The following is a 17562-nucleotide window of genomic DNA, read 5'->3' as shown; positions in this document are numbered from 1 at the left end:
CAGGTTGTGTTATCGTTTACAAGCAACACTTTCCAAGTTGTTCTCTTAATTCGCCCTCAGCATGAACATTTAATCCCGAGGATTGAGAACGCTTGACAGTTTCACCAGAGCGGATGTTCGAATTTGTGTGCCAACATCGAGGATGGTTGAGGAGCTGCAACCTCCTCGCCAACCTGCAGACGGCCTGGGCAACACTCGACCTTGAACAGTCCAATACATCGACTACCCAATCAAGCGATGCTACAAACAGCTCTTGGGACTCGTCGAGTAATTCATAGCGAGTGAAACTAGTATCCAGAAATCGTTGATAGAAATCTCAACTCCCTATGTTTTCTTTTTATAGTCCCTACCATGGTCCCACCATCGTATTCGGTGGTACACAATGGCGCGCACTGTCCAGTCGGTCTCTAGAACAGCATGTTACTGAGAGTGGAAAGAGCTAGGAAAATCCGTGGCATGCAAAACGCACAATTTTGGTAGATCTCCAGTAGTTACCGGTCAACAAAGAGCATACTCACCTCGTCTATCGAACGGACCGAAAAGACACCGATGCATCTCCCACCCTCGCTATTATGTCGCGTCCCGTCACGAGGTAAGCCTGCTGAGATTTGCTCGATTGAATTTCGAGAAATCGATTTACAGCATCAGTAGCTATACCCCTGCCTGTAAACTGCAATGCGCAGGCACGAAGATTGAAAAAGTAGCATATATGTGTGATTTGAAAATTGCCATCACGCCTACCCTCACACCTGTCAATTGTACTACCAGGAGTGGGGTGAGAGCGGCATCCTGCCCAAGACTTCTCTGCGACGTCATATATCTACGGCCGTGGAATATGGGGAAAACAAAAGCGAAAAGGTTGTTGCTGCACCAAGGCCACCACGTCATCGCAGGGCTGGGAGCCCTGAGGCCCAACCTTGCTCTATTGGTGGCCATCGTTGGCGCTGCCTCCAGGGTCTCGACGTTTCCATAGAAACGTCTACACCGACAACACACGCGTGCCGATTCACCCCTCGATACCCTGACCCTGGGTTTCCGCATCCCCTGGTGCGATACCCCAATATTTTACACGAGCATTCTTTCTTTTTGCGAGCGTTTGTTGCTAGTTCCTGGTACCGCTCGTTTTGTGCACGTTGCACGTTTGGCCTGAACATCTCACAAGATGTCGGAGCCACCCTCAGTCTCGCTCTCGTTTGCGAACAACTTCTGGGGAAAAGATGACGCCGGAGTGGGGCCTATGCTGGACCGGATGCATTATGCTAAAGTTACGAATGGTATCTTGCCTGGTGTCTGTCTGATTGACCTCCCTAACCAGACCCCTCAGACGAATTGAAATCTTTTTATGCGCAAAGAGGGGCTATCGAAGAGGAGTACGCGCGAAAACTCCTAAATCTCTCACGCAAACCTCTCGGGTCCACAGAAACCGGAACGCTAAAATTATCGTGCGATGTCCTCCGAGCCGAAGTCGAGTCCATGGGCAAGTCCCACCAGAACGTCGCCCAGCAGATGAAGACAGAATTGGAGGAGCCATTGGCCGCATTCGCTGGAGGGATGAAGGAGCGGCGAAAGATTGTGCAGAACGGCATCGAAAAGGTTATCAAGCTCAAGATGCAGCAGACGGGGACGGTCAACAAGGCGCGCGACCGGTACGAGCAGGACTGTCTGAAGATCAAGGGCTTCCTCGCACAGGCGCACATGGTCATGGGACATGAGGAACGGAAGAACAAGGCGAAGCTGGAGAAGACACAGATCAACCTTACGACCACGAGTAGCGAATACGAGGCAGCAGTCAAGATTCTCGAAGAGACAACAGTCAGGTGGAATAGGGATTGGAAAGCTGCCTGCGATGTGTGTATGATCATGTGAGTATCAGGGAGATGACTGACAATTGTGCAGAAATTCCAGGATCTCGAGGAAGAGCGCATCGACTACACCAAGAGCAGTCTCTGGAATTATGCCAACATTGCCTCGACAGTGTGTGTGAGCGACGATGCCTCTTGCGAAAAGATGCGCCTATCGCTCGAGGACTGCGACGTGGAGAAGGACATCAGCAGTTTCATCAAGGACAGCGGGACTGGCCAAGAGATACCTGACGCGCCCAAGTTTATCAACTTCTGTCGTGGGGACGCCGAAACATCTTCAGTAGTATCCGACGACGACAACTACTGTGTAGCACAGTTCGCTAGGACTATGAATCCAGCGTATCGTGCTTCATCACCTCCCATCTCAGTCTTCGAATCGCACCACGACCCGAATAACCCTCTAGCAAGAGAGTTGGGACTGCAGCAGGATACCCAACCCATTGTGCGGGATGAAACCAGTAAGCGTGCGCGAAAGTCGATAGACCAGAAACGACCACCTCCAGAGATGCAGCGACACTACACAGAATCGCCTCGACACTTCATGGAGTCGCCTCAGCCGCCTATGGAGTCGCTGCGAAGACAACACACGGAGCCAGTGCAACAATTCGCAGAGCATCCACGACGGTATGCAGAGTCGCCACAGCAGTATGTGGAGCCTCAAAGACAGTACAAAGAGCCACCGCAACAGTACGTAGAGGCTCCAAGGCAATATCAAGAGCCACCACAGCAATACCAGGATCCTCCACAGCAGTATGTAGAGCCTCCACGACAGTACACAGAGCCTCCAAGACAGTATGCAGAACCGCCACAACAGTATGCGGAACCGATGCGGAGACAACCTACAGAGCAACTACGACAGCACATAGAGGCACCGCAATACCCACCAGAGCCTTCACGCCAGTCTACAGAGCTGTCACGGCAATATACGGAACCGCCACAGCAGTATGTGGAACCGCCACAGCAATATACGGAGCCGCCACAGCAATACACAGAGCCGCCACAGCAACAAATCGAGCCATTGCGAAGACAGCATACAGAGCCGCCACAACAACAACACATCGAACCGTTGCGAAGACAACATACGGAGTCCCCACATCCATTCGTAGAGCCTCCGCGTCCGTTTGCCGAGTCACCTCGGCAGTCCGTAGAGCTTCAGCGGCATCGTCCAGAACCTCCGCGTCCATTCGTGGAGACGCCTCGACAGTCTGGGGAGCTACAGCGCCACCGACCAGAGCCACCACGTCCGTTTGTGGAGTCCCCTCGACAGTCCTTGGAGCTGCAACGACACCGTCCAGAACCTCCGCGTCCATTTGTGGAATCGCCTCGGCAATCAGTAGAGTTGCAGAGACACCGTCCAGAACCTCCGCAACCAGTGAAACCGGTGCAAGCTCCGCAACCAGTACAGAAAGCACAACCAGCACCATCACGCCCAGCTTCGCGGGGAGTGCAGCCGGATCCACGTTTGCTTCAAGCACAGCAGGAAGCAAATCTCCAACAACAACAAAGCCAAGTCCCGCACAACGACTACCCGTCAGATGGTATGACACAGTTCTGCCGGATTGGGCCACCGTCCGACCGAAGCACTATCCCAAGCCCTGCAAGACCCGCCAGTGTCGATTCGTTGAGCGAACACTCAAATCATACATCTTTCTCTAGCATCGAGCCACCCAGCGGCTCTGCTTCTCCTGGCAAGCCATTGGCGCCGCAGTCACCGCTACCAGAACCTAGCCCTATCGAAGAAAGCTCAGTACAGAAGAAGAGGAGCTTTTTCCAAAATAGCCCGTTCCGGAGAAAGAGCAAGACCGAAAAGGACATTCCAGTCGTGAAACCGAGCACCCAAAACACTAAGAAAGACATTCCGGTCGTCCTAAAACCGAGCAATCGCAACACTTGGGCACCTACTCCACGACAAACCAACAATGAGAATATCAGCCCTACCAGACCGTATAGCAGGGGTACTCGCCGCACAACCACTCAAGAAGCTCCTCGAACAGCCAGTCCCGAGCCCGTGGATCCCCGAGCTCAGTTCCAGCTGAATGTTGGAAACAATGTGTTTGATGTGGCCTCGCCGGACGGGAAAAAGCAGGAAGAGCAGGACGAGCCTCAAGATGAGCTTGACCCTATTGCTCAGGCTTTGGAAGAACTCAGAGGTGTCACTAAACAGGCCTCTACGCGTGTTACTGCCGACCGATATCATGGTCTCGCCACGCCTAAGCCTCCACCCACACCCGCAGTGGGTTCGTCTTTGGCTGGAAGCGCTCCTACGCCGCTTGCGAAGCTCAATGTAAGGGCCGCGAAAGAAAGCACACCTCCACCTTCCTACGAACCGCCCTCACCTGCGCAGCTACCGGCAGCACTACGACCGGCACCACAGCGACCGGCACCAAAGCCATCAGTATCACAGCGACCAATATTACAACGGCCGGTAACAAAACCTTTGGTTGTAAAACCACCAGTTTCGAAGCCGTTAGTACCACAGTCGCCCGTTCTACAGTCGCCTGTTCTACAGTCACCAACACCGCAACCACTCATGCCGCAGTTGCCAGTGTCACAGCCACGAGTAGCACAGCCTCCTGCACTGCAGCCGCGAGTAACACAACCACCTGCACTACAGCCGCGGGTGACGCAGCCTCCAGCACTACAACCTCGGGTGACACAACCTCCGGCACTGCAGCCCCAGGTTCCACAATCCCCAGCGCGAGTGACGCAACCTGCAGCGCTGCAGCCTCGCGTTCCACAATCACCAGCACCACAGCCGCGAGTACCACAACAAACAGTACCACAGTCACCCATATCACAGCCGCGAGTGCCACCATCGCTGATGCCACAGTCGCCAATTTCGCAGCCCCGAGTAGCACAATCAACAGCACCCCAGTCACCAGCGCCACAATCACCAATGTCGCAGCCGCGAATGGTACAACCCCCTGTATCGAAACCACCAGTGCAACAGCCGCCAGTCTCGAAGCCGCCAGTCTCGAAACCACCTGTGTCGCAGCCGCCAGTATCGCAGCCATCGATGTCTCGTCTAGGAGCTCCAAAACCCGCTCATACTGCGCGCCAGATGCAGAAGACGACGCAGATGTATGTTAATCAGACGGCCAATGTGTTCAAAGGCAACGATAGTGCTCGGCCTTCAACCCGCGGTAGCACGAGACAGGAGGAGCCTCCGCGAGCGGCGTCTCCTGCACCTCCACGGGCGGCATCTCCCGCCCCTCCTCGTGCTTTGAGCCCCCGACCGAGTCTGTACACTGCACCAAAACAGGCACCGTCTCGTCCAACATCCCAACAGATGCCGTCGCGTACCGCGACGCAGCAGGGTCCATCCCGCACTGCGACACAGCAGGGCCCGTCCCGCGCCGCACAACAGCAAGCGCCATCTCCAAGCACATACCATCCGGTACAGCAACCTCAATCGCCTTCAACGTACCGTCCAGCGTCACGGCAACAACAACCATCACCCGCTCCCGCCCCTACTCCTGCTGCCAACTTCCGGACAGCGACATCATCGCCTAACCCTTACGCTGCATCCAATGCTGGAAGGCCACGAGCCCAAACCAACGGTTCCACCTCATCACAGGCGTACGGTACTCCTATGGGACGCAATTCCTACTCTTCTGCCCGAGCTCCTTCCCCAAGCGTAAATAGCACTCCCACGCCTCGAGCTCCTTCCCCTCAGCCTCCTTCGCAACCCACTTTCGCAAGCTCTCGTCCAGCATCTCGCGCCGCACCTAGCTCCCGAGCTGTAAGTCCTCAGCCTCAGTTCCGCCAGTCGCACGAACGGCCATCTACCCGGGGAAGTGAACGATCCATGAACATGGCACCCAGCGAGCGCGGCGAGGGCAGCGTTTTTGGTGGTGGAAGCGTGCACGGCGGAAGCATATACGGTGGCAGTTCACGTGGCAGACCGCAAAGCGTGTACCAAGGCGCTGGCGGTAGCAGTGCGGCTTCAGTCAGAGCGGAGTCGAGGACAAGGAGCAAGAGTCTTGCCGAGCCAAAGAACTATAACACCGATGGAAGGATCATATTGAACTATTGTGAGTACTCGTTTGCATAAGAGTTTGAGTAGCAAGTACTAACCATTGACAGCGCGCGCCATGTACTCGTACACTGCCCAGATTCCCGAGGAACTTGGCTTTATGAAGGGCGATATTCTTGCGGTTCTGAGACTGCAGGATGATGGGTGGTGGGAGGCCGAGGCTGTTGGCAAGACTGGGAGACCGGGACTGGTTCCCTCGAACTACCTCCAGGCTTGCTAGACTTGTGTAATGATGTGGATAATGAGATGGAGCGGACGATGTCGATTTCTGCATCATGGGTTTGGATTGGATTCTTGTTTTCAGCGATTGCTACATGCTACATACCCTCGTTACGATTGGCATTATGGCTTTGTTTTTGTTCGGCGTTGGGTTGAGTAACGAGGTGTTTGGATCAGCTTGCTTGTGGACGATTGATAAGTCGTCAGTGTGTGGACATTGGGTAATAAATTGTATATGAATGTCTTCCCCACTTGTACATTCATCAGATTGCTGTGGTACTAGCCTTCGTCTAAGATAAATCTTTGGTAGCCATCTATCTAAACCTTCGGCGTCTAAACCATACCCACATCTATTGGTGTCCCAGTCACTTACTCTCTATCTTCTTTACCAGCTTAAGCGCTATCAAATGGCTCTCCGTCTACCACAAGTTCATCCCATCTACGTAGCCATGCCCAGTCATCCTGGCCCCGATGGTCTATCCGCATCCACCTCGAAGTCCTCCTCTTCAACGACCGCCTCCTCATCTTCTTCGTCTTCCCTCATGATCTCACCCAAATTCTCCTCCCGCGCCTCCACACTCTGTCTCATATGCCGACTACTCGTGCTCCTGTGAAAAGGCCGAGGTCTCGGCCGCGGTCTCGCAAATGCGCGTCCACGACCGCCCAGCTCTCCACCCCCAGCCTCTCCTCCCTTCCTCTCGATCACCCCTTCTTCCGCTCCCTGACATTTCAAATACTCCTCCACAGGCCGTAACAGCGCCTCGCGCCAAGCATCCTTCATCCGCAACGACTCCATAAGCGCATCCCTAAACCCAGGGTACCGATTATACAACTCCAACCACGTCACCGCCACCTCCTCCCCCATCTGTCCCGCATCCACATCCGTGTCCGCATCTGTTTCCGTCCCCACCCCAATATTCAACACATCAGTCTGCGTCCAATGGCTCGTCACAGCATCGAAAAACAACCGCCGAAGCACACTCCCCTCCCCGGTCCGCACACACACAACCTCCACATCCGCGGCGCGAATCGGCGATAACCGCGCATGGCTGATCCACATGCGCGACAGCGGCTCGAAGATGGCGTGCAGCTGCCGCATCGCCGCGTCGCTGTACTGCTTTGCGCCGAGTTCCTCGCCGAGGATGGCCGCGAGCGTGTTCTGGTGGATGGGCCGGAAGCCGACGATGTGGGGGTTTAGCGTGTAGATGCTGGAGTGCATGTAGTCGACGTAGTTTTGGAAGGCCTGGGGAGTTGTGTTTTGGAGTGTGGTTTGGGAGAGGGAGGTTGAGGCGCATAGGGCGGCGAAGTGGGTTGAGTGGCGGGCGAGTAGTGATTTGGGGAGTGTCCATGTGCGTTGCGTGGAGGGGTTGGCGCCGACGGTGACGATGAGTGTGCCGGTTAGAGGGGGTGGGGGGTCGGGATCTGAGGCGGAGCGGTATGTGCGATTGTGGTTGAGGGCCATGGTGGGTTGGGTTGGATGTGGGTCGGTGGAGGGATGTCGGGAGGTTAATGGGTGGTGGGAAAGCGAGGATTTGTATCTTGACGAGTTGTGGCGAGCAAACGGATGGGGCAGCACGTGTGCTTGGTGAATGACAGACATTTCGATGTGGTTGGATAGAGAAGGTTCTGGAGGTGAAAGACAGGAAAGGGTTGGTGTGAAGGGAGATGGGAGAACCCCATCAATAAACCCAGAAATTACAGGCACTTGCTACAACATCAAATCCATCGTTGACGCGTGAAAACATATGCGAGGGCCTCTCGCTTGCGAAGTCGTTGTATTCTGTGGTTCGAAAAACGAAAGACAATCCTGCCCTGGCCCTGGCCTGGAGCAAACCTACAAAGGTGTGATGTGCATGTCGAAGATACCTCATGTGTTTTCTCAACATCAGCTTTCCGTTTTCATCACGTATGTTGTCGACTGACAGATCATTTGTGGATTGCCTAGCAATAGGGGTAAATTCTCGGAACTGGAATAGTGGGCATCACATTCTGCTCGGAGATGAGAAGGAATGAGAGGAAATGACACAAAGTAAATGGTGAGGCTTTTATTACTTTTCCGTTCGACCCTGAACTACCCCATTGTCCGAGCGTATTCCCATAGTCAAAGTCCCTATAATGAAGAAGAAAAAGAAGAAGAGAAGTATACGTGTGAAAAATAAACCATATTAACCGTGCAAGTAAGCCCATTCGCGACCCCGACACAACCACAGATAGGTAAGTCTGCCAACTCGTTCACCCTGACGGTCGCAGCTTTTCCGTTCGTTCATCCATAATCCAGTATCATCAGGCGTCCAAGCTCCACATTTGCTCACTCCACCTCCCCTGATTTTCATCTCAGCCCTCAAATCCCAGCGTAGTATCGTGGTCGGACGCGTCTCCGGGAGCTTTGCTCCTCAATGTCGGCGTCCCGTGTTATCCGCAGCATCTCGCGCACTTTGCCGTCGAATGTGACGATAATGTGTTGGGGGATTGGTGGCAGGGAGGCGAGGCTTTGCGACGATGTGGTTGGGGAGACGGCGTCCATTGTGTATGTGTGTTTGTGTTTGTATTCAAGATTGTTTGTATTATATGCAGAATACCGCAATCGATGAGGCGTTGTTGGGATGTATTGGTATTATTGTGCTAGAATAGGGTTAGTGATGCTGCATTCAGACGATGTAGGTAGACCCTGCACATACCTCGCTCGATTTGTTGTATTTTTGAACCGGTCAACGATTGAAGATATGTTTCAGTGAAGTAGTATGTACGTATGAAATGTTCAAAACACCTCGAGAATCACGCACCGAGCGCTGTTTACTTATGCTCCGATTTGATTACGGGACCCATACGCCACGCGGCACACGTCCGCGTCATAGCACGATCCAAGACCCCTGAACCCGGTATTTTGCGCAGCCGTTGAGCGTCCTCGTGCGTATTGAGGCTTTTGACAAGGCGTAAGTAAAGATCGAGCGTACTATATTTAGCCAGGGGATCGTGTCTTATCCATGGTTCTGGTACCGTTGCATCAGCGCGGAACGCGGGGTGCAGGTGGATAGAAGCTGATCTTCACGAGAAATGCTACCTTGGTTCCGTTTACGACTTGCTTAACGTCATGGCAGACGTGTTAACTTGACGTACCATGGATCCCTAGGTGTGTTTCAATGTCACTCGGTCTTTGTTCCGCTTAGCGTTGCCGGATCACCCCGCAACTTTGACCACGTTCACGTTCACGATCGTTGTCCTCGCTCATTTGGTCCTTATCTCCGTGTCTCTTTGTTGCTCCTGACACCGAGCTTCCCATAAAAAATTCTATCTTCTTATGCTGTTCGCCTGTGTCTACCCCAGCAGATTGCTTTTTCGCATAGCCTTTGTGGCTTCACTAACGCTTCCAGGCGTGCCATAAATCTTGGATTCTGAAGTCGTGTTGTTGAAGAGGCTGAAACAGACTCATCCTAGACATGAATATGATTGGGCAGTCATAATGTTGTGGGCGGCCTCGGAGGCTGAGTTCAGGAGAACTATTACGAATTCTACAACTGCGCCTTACGCGATGGCTGATCTCTTCTCACATGAGCAGCATCACAGTCAGTTGTAGTGCATAGAGCAGGATTCTAAAAAAGCATCGTTTTAGAGTCGAAGTATTGGTATTGCTTGTGTCCTATATCCTATATACACATGAGGCCAGCATAGCCATACCCAAACGCCGTCGCTTTGCACGTGATATAATCGTAAGATACAGGATCTGCCTAGGGGTATATGTTCTGGTCACTCCACCGCCTCTCTCTCATCCCCTGTCAAGACTCTCCTTGCTCCATGTCGTAAATCCTTACTCAACCTGTGGACTCGTCAAATCCTTCACCAATTGCTTCCCCATCTGCCTCGAAATCTCCCTTGCGTAGTCTCTGATCCGCATTCCGTTCTGTTCATCCTCAGTCTTCCCATCGTACGCATCCTCCGAGTACGGCGGCGGCGCGTGCGTGTACCGCCTGTACTCGGCCTCGACCGTATGTGAGTTTAGGTCCATGTCGCCGACCGTGTCAACCTCTGCAGAGTCGGAGTCGATTAGATGTTGTGCTGAGTCTGGGGAGGACACAGACTCCGGTAATGTGTCGTTGGAGTCTAGTCGTTGAGTTGGTGGGGCGCGGGAGACCTTTGACTTGGTGACTGATGATGCGGAATCATGTCGTAAGTCAGAGTGCTCATGCTCTGAGACTCTGATTTCGGGGTAGTGGCCCATGATGACTGTTGTTTGTCCACGTCGATATGCTTTGATCAAACACAAAGGAGTATTAGTGTAGTGCGGTGTGGTATCGTATTGTGGTCAGGATAGTTCTTTGAATGTATGGATTACTGATGGTCGAATGTATGTTCGATGAGCCTGTGGATGTGGAGGGACTCATTGTATTTAAGCACCTGCTTTACCAATCGTCTGGATAGCGGAAGCCAAGCCCGTCGTCCCAAGACTTTTCACGTCATGCTTGTGCCATGTATGCGCAGCCATGGTATGTGTGTCAGGGACCGAAAGGAGTAATGATATGTGGCCAATCAATGATCGTTACTAGAATCGCTGATTTCTGACGACCGCTGACATCCGGCTGCCTAATCCGACCTCCGCGGCCCTGAGATCGACATGAGAAGCGGGAACATCTTGGGGCTTCTGAGCGTTGTGGGTAAGAGTTGCAGTTCTGGGATCGCAAACGGGAATGATGCCATATGACGATGTGTTACACGATCAACGACACCCATCGCTTACTATTAACAGTCATTTCAGCATATTTCTAGCATTCGAGACGTATTGCCACTCATAATACAATGGATACCAGGACAAGACACAATCGTAAATCCCGGGCCTTGGACTCCAAGCTTGCATATGGACCAGCTGAATACCTGAATGCTGTCAAGAAACAAGAAGCGTAGAAGACCCCACCCGCGGCCAAGCATGGCCGCTTCCACTACAGACGCAGGTTCAATGCAGGTTTCTCCCGCAACAGGTGCGCCTCTTGCCTCCCCGCAGTAAACACGCGATGTTATCGCCGATCCAGAATATGAAACACGTGGATCTTGGAAGTCGGGCAACTCAAGACGACTTTTCTAGAGCATCGGCGCACGGGGCAGTAATGTTCACCTAACCCAGGGCTGATCGTCGAAATCATACCGACAGATTAACGCTACACCCTCACATACCTCAACCTTTGTCATCTCTCCGCTTTGAAGACCCCATGACCGCCATGCACATATGTAGGAATCAGGCTCTCACCCACCCCTTGACTCTATCTTCCCACTTTCGAAGCCTATCAGCCCCCCTCGAGCTTTTCTTATGGTCTTCATGCCTTTCGACTTCGATATTTGTGGGCGCATTGAAAGCCCCACTCAACCGTTTGATCTCCGGCTGCGAACTGCGATGCGCCAACAAAAATGGGGAGTTGTGATTTGACGCCGATGAGAATCTCCTTTGGCGTTCCCTATCTTGTGAGTCGTGCAGGTCTGGTTGTGGAACAGCGTGTGATCCTGCGCGTTTTCGAGATGCTGTTGTGGCCGATGGGGAGTGAGAGTGGTGATCCTCTTGGGCGTAGCTCTTTGCAATCTTTTGCGCTTGGTCATGTAAGTTTGTGGATCAATAGACCGTGTACCGGGAATGCATACCGCGTTGTTGTGACTGGTACTCTTCCCACTTCTCTTTCATCTTTTGCCTGTCCTTCGTCGGGCTGCTTGGGGCGACGTAGCCCGCTGCCTGGTAGGTGCCTAAATTCATTTTTGATGCAATAATGTTTGGTTTTCTTGTACACTTAAGTCACTTGATGAGTAAAAGGTCTGATGCTACAGTGCATTTCGAATTCGTACGCAGAGGCTGGTTATATCACAAACGACGCTCATCGCGAGTCCCTTCGCATCGTAGCGTATATTGAACGTCATCGACCTAGGCGCTTCCCAGCCACCACAAGTTCAAGGCCATGCTTCCATTCGCTCAGCCACAAGTGTATGAAGCTCCGTCGAATAAACACTCATGGAAAGTTGGTTCGTGGATTGGATCTGGAGGTGAGTGTGGCGTTGCAAGGCTTGTAGGCCAATGATCAACAGCGACTGTGGAGGATCGTCATGATTTGCAAGATCCGGGAATAAACAGTCGTTGGGTTATTCTTGACAATCGCTACCATGAAACCATGTAATCTTGCTTAATAAGTTTACCACTAGCAAGCATTAAATTGCAGCGCAATGACTGAGCTATCGTAGCGTGGATGACTTATTGTAAGATTGGTTGGCTCTAACCTCGCTAGTAGTAGTTCTGTTGAGTAGACCTTTAAGGTATGTATCAATTTACACGAATCCGAACGCGCTCCAACAACTCATCTTTGTGCACTCGATAGTATACACACATTGTTCTTGAAACGTTCAAAAGATACGGCAATACGTCACCGCTACAACGACCTTGCAAACGAGACGGAAGTTGTTGCAGAAGACGCATACATATGTGTGTAGGGGTAGAAACAAGGAAGGCCCTCAACAACACAACGTTTTCTATGATCAATACCACGTTACGTTAAACGCCTTTCGGAATAATTTGATTTCTGGTTTTGGTTAACCGAGAGCCTACCTCTTATACATCTACTAGGCAACCTGAGGCCGTATATTCTCATTTGTAAGGTGGCAGGTTCTGTACGTGTTCACAAAAGGGGGTCATGTCAAGCGGTGTGATATTCGAGATGGGAGGCCTAATCAAGCTCCTATATGCCGCAAGGCTGGGGCTGAGCAGTCCCTGAACTCCAAGTATGCAACAAACGTACTAACATTGCTATCTAGAATTTCTCCAAAGGAGTTATCATCTTGTGAGGTTGTAGTCGTGGTCGTCGCGATTTAAATAAAATCTAAGTCAAAGATCAGGCATATCGACAGCATTACGTGTAGAAGTGCTTTCTACTGTATCAAAGTTATCGAATTTCTCACGTTAGGCTGAGGCATCCGAATAAAGTTGCTTGTGCCACCCATGTTCATTCAAAGCTGTACACAGCCTCAATCCGTACCAACACCGCCTCCCACATCAATGCCATCTCAATTTGACTCTGAGCTTCTCGCCCCCTTACTCGTTCTCTCCATGTTCCATCTAGGAGTTAGGACCGTCTGAGTTTGCGCCTTTCGATGTATACTCTGCCCACAATCGACAATGGCAGAACTTGTGGGACTCACAGCTAGTATCATTCAGATCGCTGGCGTTGGCGTCAAGCTATCAACAACCCTATACGATTTTGTCGGTTCAGCAGCCCGGGCTGACCAAGAAATCGCTGCTATCGCGGGAGACGTAGAGCTCACAGCAAACGCTCTCGACAGTGTTGGCAAGGTCTTTGAGAACAAGGATATCCAGTCAATCGTGTCGAACAGGGCGATTCAGGACGCGAATAACCTCATCAAGCGATGCGAAGCTGTTTTCAAAGAAATCTCCGAAGTTCTGGATAAGAGAAGAAAGACGTGGAAGAATGGCAAGAAGAGCCTAAGCACATTGGGAAAGTTGTCCTGGCCGATGAAAGAGCAAAGAGTCGAGCTTCTTCGCCGGCGTCTTGAGAGTTTGAAGAATAGCCTCATGTTGCTGCTTCATGTCATCCAGTTTGCCAACGGGCAAGCTAAAGGGTATGTTTACTCGAACTTGATTCACGTCGCCCATCTAAAAGGTTGTCTAGGGAATTCGAGAAGAAGGCCCTTGAAAAAGAGTGTGAGAAGCTTCGCCAACTTCATGAGTGCCAACAAGAGTCCCTAAGACGCCTTCAAGTCATCGAAGGCAAACTAGGTGAAGTAAACTTGGATGCTGACGAGACCCTACGAAAACTCGATCCATATTCACCAATTCCTATCATTGAGCCTAGCACCACGTCGACCCTATCGAGCCCGGACGACCAGCTCATCGCAAAGTACAATACAGAGAGACCTGTAATGCTATATAGTTTGGAAACTTCTGACAGCGACGACGCAACTACCGACGATGAGGGAGAGCACTTGACAATGGTCGAGCTATCTCAATGCGTAGAACATGTTCAAAAGCTGCTCCAGAGGATCTCAGTGCTCCAACAGACATTCGAAGCCACACAGTCGACAAGCCACTGCCCCAAGAATCGGGTTTATAAACATTACCGTCGCTTCTGTCGGAAGTTTGAGTCCGAGATGATGCCTACAAAAAGCGCAAATCCTCCTACCCCTTTGCCTCATTCGAAGATTATTCCACCAGTCAATGATATGTATGATTCTGAGTCAAGCTCTCAATCGGCTTGTGTATCGCCTATGCAGCAGAGAAACCGCGCCTACAAACGCACAGAGGAACCTCCACGTAACATAAACGGCAAGATGGTCTGCAAGCACCAAGAGTGTTCCAACATCACCTTCAACCGCAAATACGAATGGAGGTAAGTCCCCATCTGTCCATTGTCTCACGACCAAAACCAACTAACGACTCACAGCAAACACATGAACAAGCACGATCGTCCTTACAAGCGCCATATCGAGCGCTATGAAAAACCACAAGTCTTCAAATACAGTGCAGGGTTTCTGTGTGACGAGCGTGAAAGCCAACAGATGCGTTGTCAACGATCAGCGATAGCAAGGTGTAGATTAGGCGACAGTATCTCTGATACAAGCGACGAGTCAGACGCCCGTCCTGCATCCAAGCGAATACGGAGAGAAAACGAAGAGGAAGATGTACGACTACCAGTTTTCGTTCGAGATAGAACACATGATTACTACAATGAAATTCATCATAATACGACGATAGACCCTCCTTGGAGTCCACAAACGATACAGGATGACTCTGTTCTATCTTCAGAGGAAGGGGATATTGTTAGCCTCCTTCTGGGAATGTGGACAATCCGGGTACACTAGTTGGCTTCCTGTATTGTACGCTATTTGTTCAGCGGCGTTGCAGGACTTGGACTTGGGTAGGATGGGATTTTATCATGATGATCTATTTGGAACTTGGTATTCTGATGTCTTCTACTTCGGATTCGTTTTCTCTCTCGTCAGCTCAAGACTATGGTTCTTGACGTCTGGATGTTACTGCTCGGTGTTTGTGCGTAGGGGTTTACCCAGGAGTTGTGTTTGAGTACTGAGAAATTAAATGTACTCGTCGAGATGCCATGTTGTGTCTTGAGCAACAGAAGTAAAGCCTGTTAATACAAGCACCTCAGAGGAGGATCAACAGGCGAAGATGGAGAGTAAACCAGGATTACAACAGACCTAGAGCTCCAAAGTGCCAATCCTACTTCCAACACCTCCGCTAACTCCCCAAGGACCCTCGCCGACCCTTCTCCTCACCATAGCCAGAACGTCTTGCCGTCCACCACTTTCTTCCAGCTTCCGTCCTAACGCTTTCAACACATCGAACTTTGCCATTGCAACCTGATATGCCGCGTTCTCAGCATCGCCTCGGCCGCCAACCAGATTCGAGAATGTGATAGCAGGTTTCAGTAGAGAGGGAAGTACTCCGCCGCTGATAGTTGGGTCGAGAATGAGGTCCAGACCTGTCTTGGGGAAGTTATTGAGGCGGGCGTAGGTTAGGTCGTTCGTGGGAATGATGTCAGGTAACGGGTCGGAAGACCATGAAGCGGTGATGATGGCGCGAACGAGAGTGAGTGCGGCGAGTGCGTTCTCTTTCATAGCGATTGTTTCGATGTGATTCACAATGTCACCGAACATATTGGGTTTCCTGCTGTAGAAGAGGGCTGTGAGTAGTCGTGCGAAGACCGATTCGACTTGCGTATGTTTGAAGTCAACGCCTACTACTTCTACTTGGGGGAAAGTGATTTCTTCCTATGACGAGTCAGTACGATGCTCCCAAAACGAATTTAACCATATGACGAACCTTCAGCGGGCCGTGAATTACAGAAGCCAACGCTTTCAACGCGTCTTGATTTGTCCTCGTGATAGGCAAGTCCAGGATCACACAGTCGTCCCAAGCCAGCCCCGAGGCTCGACGTGGAATCAAAGCTGAACGAGGCATAGAAGCAAGGATGTTGAGATCGTGGGCTTCGCACTTGCGAATGCTGCGATGAACATAGTTTCGGATGGCGGGCATTTCAGGACTGTTTTCGAAGTTCTCTGGATAGTTTGAGGCGTAGTCACTGATGTACTGTGCAGTCCGGCTACTTAGAAACGAATGCTCCAGACTTGGTTCATCTGATGTGTGGAAGTCAATGATTCCTTTGTGAACGCCCTCTTCTTTCAAGAAATCCAGAGATAGGCTTGAGTCATAGTGTCTGCGATGTTGTTAGTACCAGGATATCACCTTTATGAGATTAACGTACGTGAGATGTGGCTTTGCCTTGACAGAAGTGATAAGCGAGCTGAAGAAGTTGATAAGGGTCGTGTGCATGAGAATGTCATCCTCGGTGTTGACCATCTTCGTTGCAGCGTAGTGGAGAAGACCTTGGTCGGTGCGTAGACCAACTTCGCGCTCGATGTCAGTGTCATACGAGGTAACGAGAGTGTTCCAGTCCATGGCCCCTACACGGGGTAACCAAGACAACAGCCTAGCTTGTGCTATTGTCTTGTCACGTTTATTCAAGAGTGGCAAGGGCGGAGAGACTAGCTGCTTGAGCGACGTGTAATGGTAGTAGAGCGAACTTATGTCTCTGTCGTGGAACAGCCGCCGCCACATTGGAGCGATACCATGGGTGCGTAATGGAGCATCCTCTTTATTCGGTACTGGCTCGTTCTTCGAGACCCGTAATAGCGAAGTGAGTAAGTCCTCCGCTTGGGTTGCTACTCCTGTGTCCTGAACACACAGCCATACGCGCACGATGGATAGGATGACTCCAGGTCTATTCGCGAGAGCCTGGGCATCGATACTGCTCACAGTGGCCTTCTCGAGTAGTGAAAGGAGAAGCCCGTGAAACGGAGTGGCCTGCAAATCGAGCCCAATTTCAAAGTCAACATCCTTGATGTCTTCGAATCGATAGGGCTCAGCTAGCCTGAGTATGAAATGCGTCAATGGCGATGGATCTTGCTGGAGTTTTGGTAGTAAGGCTGCTACCTGTAGAAACAGTGGTCTCGTTTCTTTCCATATGTGTGACCTGAAGTCTGGCGTACTTGTGAAGAGCTCGCACTTCTCTAACAAGTCTCTGTCGAGTTGGGTAGTGGGGTCTTCGTCGACGCTCTGCAGATGGGTTGATAACTCGCTCAATACAGCTGCTGGCGATGCCATGTTGGTTGGCGTGGAGGATAGTTTGTAGAGTTTGGTAGAGTCAGAACTTGAAGGTTACTGACGGTGTACGACAGTCTGAGACAGGGGTCGTAGTATATGTTGGAACGGGTGGCGGGAGTAAACTGGCAAGAAGAACGTTCTAGTTCCTCATGTGACTGCGCGTGGATCAAACGCGTCTCTGACAGGTGTTCCTGACTTGACTCGATGTGACGAACGACGGATGCAGTTGGTCCCACGCCAAGATACAGATTTCGTTATTCGCCGCGCAGGAGGTCCTGGAAGAACGC

At 51.4% G+C, this 17562-nt stretch overlaps 6 protein-coding genes across 6 annotated transcripts; 2 read left to right on the top strand and 4 right to left on the bottom strand.

Annotated features, from left to right (window-relative positions):
* The first annotated feature begins 925 nt into the window (after positions 1-925).
* On the top strand, positions 926-6395 carry P153DRAFT_332062 (uncharacterized protein). The gene is made up of 4 exons (XM_033665494.1): positions 926-1274; positions 1325-1848; positions 1897-5896; positions 5949-6395. The coding sequence occupies exons 1-4, from the start codon at positions 1163-1165 to the stop codon at positions 6116-6118; spliced, it is 4806 nt and encodes a 1601-aa protein (XP_033527753.1). The 5' UTR covers positions 926-1162; the 3' UTR covers positions 6119-6395.
* On the bottom strand, positions 6367-8076 carry P153DRAFT_363563 (uncharacterized protein). The gene has a single exon (XM_033667400.1). The coding sequence runs from the start codon at positions 7715-7717 to the stop codon at positions 6575-6577; it is 1143 nt and encodes a 380-aa protein (XP_033527752.1). The 5' UTR covers positions 7718-8076; the 3' UTR covers positions 6367-6574.
* Positions 8077-8458: 382 nt separating this feature from the next.
* Positions 8459-8641, bottom strand: P153DRAFT_282765 (uncharacterized protein; the record flags this gene model as incomplete). Its single annotated transcript, XM_033663225.1, has 1 exon — positions 8459-8641. One exon carries the CDS (start codon positions 8639-8641, stop codon positions 8459-8461), a length of 183 nt encoding a protein of 60 aa, XP_033527751.1.
* Positions 8642-9922: 1281 nt separating this feature from the next.
* Positions 9923-11554, bottom strand: P153DRAFT_281995 (uncharacterized protein; the record flags this gene model as incomplete). Its single annotated transcript, XM_033663167.1, has 3 exons — positions 9923-10362; positions 11019-11187; positions 11354-11554. Coding segments are annotated over 3 exons (810 nt in total), but the record flags the coding sequence as incomplete, so codon positions are not given.
* Positions 11555-13255: 1701 nt separating this feature from the next.
* On the top strand, positions 13256-14955 carry P153DRAFT_353730 (uncharacterized protein; the record flags this gene model as incomplete). The annotated part of the gene is made up of 3 exons (XM_033666462.1): positions 13256-13716; positions 13767-14483; positions 14538-14955. 3 exons carry the CDS (start codon positions 13256-13258, stop codon positions 14953-14955), a joined length of 1596 nt encoding a protein of 531 aa, XP_033527749.1.
* Positions 14956-15309: 354 nt separating this feature from the next.
* On the bottom strand, positions 15310-17275 carry P153DRAFT_281841 (uncharacterized protein; the record flags this gene model as incomplete). Its single annotated transcript, XM_033663161.1, has 3 exons — positions 15310-15882; positions 15935-16328; positions 16377-17275. The coding sequence occupies 3 exons, from the start codon at positions 17273-17275 to the stop codon at positions 15310-15312; spliced, it is 1866 nt and encodes a 621-aa protein (XP_033527748.1).
* Between the last annotated feature and the right edge of the window lie 287 nt (positions 17276-17562).

Source organism: Dothidotthia symphoricarpi (assembly GCF_010015815.1).
Source record: "Dothidotthia symphoricarpi CBS 119687 unplaced genomic scaffold P153scaffold_3, whole genome shotgun sequence".
NCBI lineage: Eukaryota > Fungi > Ascomycota > Dothideomycetes > Pleosporales > Dothidotthiaceae > Dothidotthia > Dothidotthia symphoricarpi.
This window is presented reverse-complemented; position numbering and strand designations above follow the sequence as displayed.

What these genes read in the sequence shown, in the direction of transcription:
- P153DRAFT_363563 (XM_033667400.1), bottom strand. Translation starts at nt 7,717, where the DNA reads ATGTCTGTCATTCACCAAGCACACGTGCTGCCCCATCCGTTTGCTCGC.
- P153DRAFT_332062 (XM_033665494.1), top strand. Translation starts at nt 1,163, where the DNA reads ATGTCGGAGCCACCCTCAGTCTCGCTCTCGTTTGCGAACAACTTCTGG. An exon ending in TTATGCTAAAGTTACGAATG is followed by an intron (nt 1,275 to 1,324) that starts GTATCTTGCCTG and finishes CAGACCCCTCAG; the next exon opens with ACGAATTGAAATCTTTTTAT. An exon ending in AAGGATCATATTGAACTATT is followed by an intron (nt 5,897 to 5,948) that starts GTGAGTACTCGT and finishes AACCATTGACAG; the next exon opens with CGCGCGCCATGTACTCGTAC.